Here is a 7,356-nt window from a genome sequence, read left to right on the forward strand (position 1 = left end):
AACATGGGTTACAAGTAGTGTACGTACTGTATAGTAGTGACAGGGAGTATGCACACCATTAAGCTGGCTACAGTTCTTTTCTTTATTCAATATGTCTCACATCTTACTCTCAGCTGGTGTGATGGTGAATGGTATATAATGATCAAGAACTGTAAGTAAATTATCTGGTTTTCAGATGAGAGTGCCAAACCGACCCCCCCAACCACTGCCCCAAGTGCTGTCTCCACCCCCACCGGCTCACTCACTCGCTACTCTCACACAAGAGGAAACACAGGTGAAGAAGATTAATATTTTCTCAATGCTTTGTAATTATAATGGCAAATATATTCCTTGAAAAAGTTTAAAATGAATAGCATCAAATCATGTCCAGAGAAAAGAGAGCATGAGCGTTCACACTACATGAAGAATACTCACAACCTGACTACTGTATTTTATTTCCAGAAGAAGAGGATATAGTATTATTAATCTGACTCAATAGTTTTGTATGTTCTCAGTTATATTTTCCTTATTAGGTTATTTAACTCCTTCAAGGGCCAAGGTTTTATTGCACACCAACAGAAACACAAGATAATACAGAAAAGGAGACACACACACATGTTTTTTTGTGTTTTTTTTTTAATTAAGCTTCGAAAATGTTGGCTTCTTAGGAAATATTTTAAGTGATTTGAGTAATATGTCACTTCACACATACTGTTTATAATAGTGGACTGGACTGACACTGTTTTGGGTGGCTATAGATGAGTCTGAGGTTATGATGTGCATGATTTATTTAACAATTGTCTTGGTTACATTAACTTTGTAGCTTTATTTATCATTTAGGTAATCTTTGTGCACACTTTTAGCCAACTCATGATATACAGGAAATATGTAGCATGTATTTAACAACACTGTATATAGAGGAAATTAGACATGGGTTACTCTGCTAAATTGTGAAAGGTAACACATAAGATATAGATATACAGTGAGTCAAGTGAGAGCAAATCAGACCTCTAACAGGAGGGTCTGTTGAATTAAAAACCATAACTAAATATATTAGAAAACATTATCCTTAGTGATACACTCAGCTTCAGGAAAGATATTGAGAGATGTTTCCTCAAGATTAACTAAAATTATATTTCTGTCAACAGATTACTTGGCTTCCAGTTCACCTATAAGCTCACTAGAACGGCCACTAGTTGCGGTTCCTCCTCTGCCACTGAAGCTGTCCAAACCTCCTGCTAATATTCAGCCTTCTCCAGGACCTCATGCCACACCAGCCCCCCAACCATCTCCAGTCCACAGCCATTCTTCACCCATGCCTCAGGCATCCCCAGTTTCCTTCCCCTCTCCAAGTCAGGCTCATATTAGTTACTCGACACCCTCCACATCTTCATTCTCATCAAATATTTTTCAATCCACATCTACCTGCACTAGTTCCAGTTACTCCAGCACCCAGGCAATTGTCTCACAATCCTCATCCAATCATTTGCTTCATCCTCACTCAAATAGCAAGATGGGTATACATCCTTCATCCAAATTTGAAAAGGATGCAGAAAATGCAGCCCACAAAAGACAGGTTACACAGCCATCTTTATCCTCTCCTGCTGGGAGTGGTCCTCAAAGAGGTATTCTTACATCATCACTATCAGGAAGTCCTCAGCCTCTGCCTTCTGGAAGTGCGACACCATCTGCCACACCAAATACTACCCCAACACCCCTATTTGGACTTGGTCTCAGCTCCCTACATCCTCCAGCAAAGAGTAGAACACCATCTCCAAGAATCACATACAGGAAGCCATCGGAAAGTCAGACAGAGAGCCAAGGTCTTTGTAATGAAATTAATCAGTCAGATGAGGATACAGCAAATAAGAATGCTGAAATAGTTCGCCGGCCAAGTATAGCAAAGCTCAAGGAACTGTTTGAAAAGAGTGGAGAAGCAGAAACTCCAGGTGTTAGATTGTCCCGGAGCGCCAGTAGTGTCACGTCAAGAACGAGCCTCAGTGTTCATCCTGACACAGAAGGAGGCTTCCGAGTGAAACGTAAAAGTAGTCTCGGAGCGGAGGAGACTTTACAGTCGAAAAAGGCGTATGAAATCATAGAAAAATCACGTCAGCAAAATCTTAGTTCTTCATCGCAAGAATCATCAAAAATGCAAACAGCAACTACCACTCCAGTAACAGTTGTAAGTGCTGCCAAGCCACCCTCTAGTCCAGTGTATACCAGCCCTGTCTTTCGCAGAAGGGGAAGTCATGCCATGAATGAGTCTCAAGAAGATGGGTCAACTTCAGCTTTATTAGCAAGAGTAGATGATAGACCAGCCTTGCCAGTGAAGAAAAGTAAGTCATTTAGATATGCACGACCCATAGATTCAACGACTAACACCATTGCATCAACCAGGAGTCCTGAGCTGGCTAGAAAGAAAGCAGATATAAATACATACTTTAGTCTTGATCGAGGTAAGGGAGACAGCTCTGCACTTAGCAAGTCAGAAAGTGGAACTGTAAATTTCATTGGGGACATTCCTTCACCAAGAGAAGGGTTCAAATTGTCTGTGTATCAAATACCCAATGCTACTAATTCTTCCCAGTCTCTTACTATAAACTATAATGGTAAAGAACAAAAGGCAACTGAAAATAGGACAGATTCTAAGCCACAAATACCTCCAAAAAAGATAATTGGGGAACGCTTTAGGAATGCGCGGCCCCCAGAGTCTCTCCAGATCACCACACCTCAACCATACACATCATCTTCATCAACAACAACAACCACTCTACACACCCCACAATCTGCTCCAATAATGTTTTCATCCATGTTTGAGAATCCAACATTCTGGAATCGTTCCCAACACAATCAAATTGATAAATCAATATACGACTGCCCAAAGGATCTTCAAGCTGCTACAAGGACCGACTTTGATAATCTTTCTCATATATCCTCTGTGGCAACTATTCCTAGTACCCAAGTATCACAGGCCTCTCCTGTAGCAGATGCCAAATTAACTACTACAGTCTCTGGTCTATCACCTTCTTCAACACCAAGACCATCACCAACTTCAGAACTTACTCAAGATGTTACATTAAATAAGGAATACGTAAATGCTCGAGTAGTTAGAAATCCTAACGCTGATACAAAAGAATCAACAAGGTATGTTTATTTACCTCTCCCGTCAAAGAGAGGTTCACGGGACAATAAACAACCTCACGAGTATGCCAACTGTCCCTTAACTGGACAGTCCCAACCAGATTTTGTGGGAGAGGACCCAACTGATCTCTATATGGACCCTCAAGTTCTGAAGAAGGGGATTACTGGCAAATTTCCTGTTTATGATGAAGTTGTTCCCTCACCTCAAGCCAAAATATTTGAAGCTTCTCTTCTGAAATCTACATCAAAAGAAAATGTTTCCCTGCTATTATCAGCTTCTACAACACCAGTGTCAGCCAGCACACCAGTGTTAGCCACCACACCAGTGTCAGCCACCACGCCAATGTCAGCCACCACGCCAGTGTCAGCCACCACGCCAGTGTCAGCCACCACGCCAGTGTCAGCCATCACACCAGGCTCTGCTACTACTCCAGGATCTGCAGATTATGAAATGATGGATTTTGGAGAATCAAATGCAAGTGTAGATGAGGTGTTTGAAACAGTGAATTATGAACTGCTTGGTGCTAAAGACAGAAGAAATCATAAAAATGTGGACAGTAAAAGAGACTTTTACTCCAAGAAAGATCTGGATCCTATTGCCAGACAGGTATATCAAGACTGCCAAGACTACCTCCTCCATGGTAACAACAAATCACCAATGCCATCTCTTATGCCAAAACCACAGGAGAAAGAACTCGAAAAAGTAAGTAAAGCAAGTGAAGTTGCTGGTCAACATGGCAGTTCATCTCTAGATACGAGTATGGATGTTGATGAAGTCAGAAGTAAAGTCAATGTGGCACCGCAAGGTCTACGGACAAGAGAAAGAAGGAACAGTTACAGACAGGCAGTAAATCCAGTCACTCCGAATGAGTCTAAAACACCCGAAGAGAAGCCTCACCCAGCCACGGAACATAGCAGAAACATGCACAAGTACGAAACTATTTGGTTTGAAAATGGGAAGCACATGAAAAGACTAAACAATCCAAGCCCCAACAGCCAACAAAACTTACAGCACCACACCACCAAATCACCAACTTTCCTATCTGAGGGTGAGGAGTCATCTAAATCTAAAGGAAGTGGAAGCACTACTATGCATGCTCAACTTCCTGCATCTGAGGAACATGGACCAAACCTGAACTATAAATCTAACAGCAAGGATGCGCTCTTCAGGGAAAAACTGGAGGAACTACACACACTTGTAAACAATTTAGAAAGACAAAAGCCAGTAAGATTACACGCGGCATCTCCTGGATCTGTAGAGGACGATGCCAACTCTAAAGGCTCGGGGAGTAATAACAGTACCCTTCAGTCATGCTCCACAACATCCTCTAGATCCAGTGAGGCCCAAGAACCAATATACGCTAATGCCCATTTGCTACCGATTTCTCGATCCCTGTCAACTAATAAAGTGCAACAACTTCCTCCAAGAGCTGTGAGAAATCAGGAAATAACCGAGACAAGATCACCCCCTCCGCTCCACCACAGTAGGACTGAAGTTAAACTGGACAACACAGAGTCAAAACCAGATAGACATTCTCCTCTGATAAATGGAAACTCTCTGTATGGCACCATTGCCACAACTACTTTCAGAGCTAAACAACCTGGAAATAACACAGTGTCTCCTTCCTTCCATAACCTTGCGCAAAATCAGGGAAAACCACCATCGCCGTATCACAGTATGGTCTCCACTGCTACACTCCCAGCACGTGCTACCATATCCCCGACTCTCTATCACAATATCCCTCCTCCTAAAGGATTTGGAAGTGGAACATCTCCAAGTAATTCTCCAAATCCTCATCAAAGTCTTCAACAGAATCGTGAAAACCGTGAACCCCAGACATCCTCGCCGTACTACAACATGTCGTCGTTCACCAGCGGTAGACCAAATCAGATGCAAAGAAATATAGCGGCACAAGAACAACGGCAAGGGAACAAGTCTGGCATCTCTCCATATACAAACCTACCTCCCAACTCAGCCGGGGTACGCTCACACTTTCCCCATCATCAGCCAGCCAGAGCACACATTGTTGGTGATATTGCTTTTGTTGGTAAGTTACAAGAAGGTGATACAGTTGTAGCTTTAGTGACTGGTTAGAATGCTAAAGTTAATACAGTTTCTGGATTCAAGCAAATTTACTCTTTGTTTACAGAATGATCTTAACAGTATAGTGCCCCTTGAAGGAAATAGTTAAGTATCATTTCCGAGGAATATATTTTTTAATGATATAAAGGCATCCCAAGTAGTGTATGTATTGTTTATTTTCAAAGAAAGGATACAGGTCTTTTTTGCAGTCCTAAAATAATATAACTTGCATATGATGTACGATACTGTACTGTATATGGTTACAGTGGTCCCTCGGTTAACGAGCACAATCCGTTCCAGCAGGTTGCTCGTTAACCGAAAACTCATTAACCGATACCATTGTTTCAATGGTTTTTTTTTGGATAATTGGTTCCAGCTCACCGAAAATTGCCTAAATTCAACAAAAAAGGTAGAAAAGTACACTTACTTTGAGGTGTGTATGTAGAAGGCTCCTGGATGATGATGGGAATTAGAATGGGGGTGGAGGAGAAGGAAGAAGAGAAGGCATTGGGGTGGAAGAGAAGTCACCCCATGGCACCATTTCACCCATAAAATTTTAGTTCTCTTGGTGTATTTCAAGATAATTTTCTTTAAATCAACACTGCACTGCATTATATATTGTCAATATGTAAAATATATTTCAAAATGACCAATAATTTGCTTGGAAACACAGAAAAAAAGCATTTAGTTGAAGAGAGTCTCAAGCAAGATGTTACCTCCACTGAAAACAGAGAGAGACTAACGCCTGTCTGGTGTGTTAACAGGCTGGATGGCACGCTAGAAACTAGTTTCTTTACCTTCAATTATGTTCAATAATTGTTAAAATGACTAAAAAAGTTAATATTAAACTTTTAAAATTATTGAATAGTATAAACTTCTTGATATTTACTAAAATAGTAAGGAATTTAAGCCCTAAAACCGATTACTGTATTGGCGGACTAATACTACAGCTGGTGGACTGTCAAATGCAAGCGAAAACATGTTGAAGTCGGCTCGTAAAAAAATCTTTAATCGAGGGATTGCTCGTTAACCGAAGTTAAGAATCTTATGGAAGGTAAATCGTTAACCGAAATCTCGTTAACCGAGGGACCACTGTACTTGCCTACATTAAACAGTATTTCACACATCATTTATTTTTTAATTATTTCATTGCTTTATTATTTATACACTGTATTGCTAAATGGTTAACCTGAATATTCAAATGCAGTTACCTATATAAGTTTGAATGAAATTAATATTGGAAACACAGCTGCTCCTCGACTTATGACGGGGTTAGGGACCCAAATCCAGGTCGTAAGTCGAAAATGCTTAAATAATACATAGAAAATAAAAAAAATGGTGTGTATTTTTTTCTTCTCAGCACCACAAACTCTCACTTTTAAGCTTGTCAGCCATTTTAAAGTGAATTACAAACGAAAATTTTGTCAGTATACAGCATAATCACTAACGTTGGGACTCGAAAATACGTAATTTGACAAAACTTTGGTACGACTGAAGCGGTTGTATGTCTGTGTGGTCTTAGGTCGAGTATGTCGCAAGTCGAGGAGTAGCTGTACCTGTACAGTACAGCTTTTACTTAGGTTGATATGGAAAATATAATACAGCATTGACATTCTGTTGCCTGTGCTCTGATGCACTTTTTTGTGGATTTTCAAAGAATAAGTTATTTATTTTTGTTTTACATATGTTACCAGTACAGTAATATACTACAGTACACAGTCCTTTTCTCTGCAGTTGTCTGTTTTAGTGATACCGGTAAGTGGTGTTTTGTGGTTATTTTGCCATACTTTTTTTTCAGACAAATTAGAGCTTGCAGATTAGGGGTTGGATTCATGAAATATTGTATGATACACATTCCTTGTAACTGAAGATGTAATATATCTATCAGTGTGATGTAACTCATAATACAAAAATTATGACCTAAAAGAGCATTAATATTACACTTGAGATTCCCATAATTGGATCCATTCACTTAGCAACTGTTAGGAGATAAAATTGCACCTCCAGTCTCTGCTGAAGGTGGGTGGCTGACTAACCACTCAACAACAAAGAAAACCACCTCACTCAGCTCCTCTTCACACCTCACTTGTCCTACTCAGTTGTTGGCTCCCTAGGCCACATCTCTCATGTTACATTTATTATTAATGTATCAT

At 40.3% G+C, this 7,356-nt stretch overlaps 1 protein-coding gene across 4 annotated transcripts in view; it reads left to right on the plus strand.

The window, feature by feature from the left end:
* The window catches only part of LOC121860757 (mucin-17-like), a 145,558-nt gene that overhangs the window by 117,086 nt on the left and 21,116 nt on the right, over positions 1-7,356 (plus strand). For all 4 annotated transcript variants that reach the window (XM_042358104.1, XM_042358105.1, XM_042358106.1 and 1 more), the window contains exons 8-9: positions 176-274; positions 1,128-5,168. In XM_042358104.1, the coding sequence (XP_042214038.1) occupies positions 176-274; positions 1,128-5,168 (4,140 nt within the window). The remainder of the gene's footprint in view (positions 1-175; positions 275-1,127; positions 5,169-7,356) is intronic.

This window comes from Homarus americanus, unplaced genomic scaffold, assembly GCF_018991925.1.
Source record: "Homarus americanus isolate GMGI-L3 unplaced genomic scaffold, GMGI_Hamer_2.0 scaffold23617, whole genome shotgun sequence".
Lineage (NCBI taxonomy): Eukaryota > Metazoa > Arthropoda > Malacostraca > Decapoda > Nephropidae > Homarus > Homarus americanus.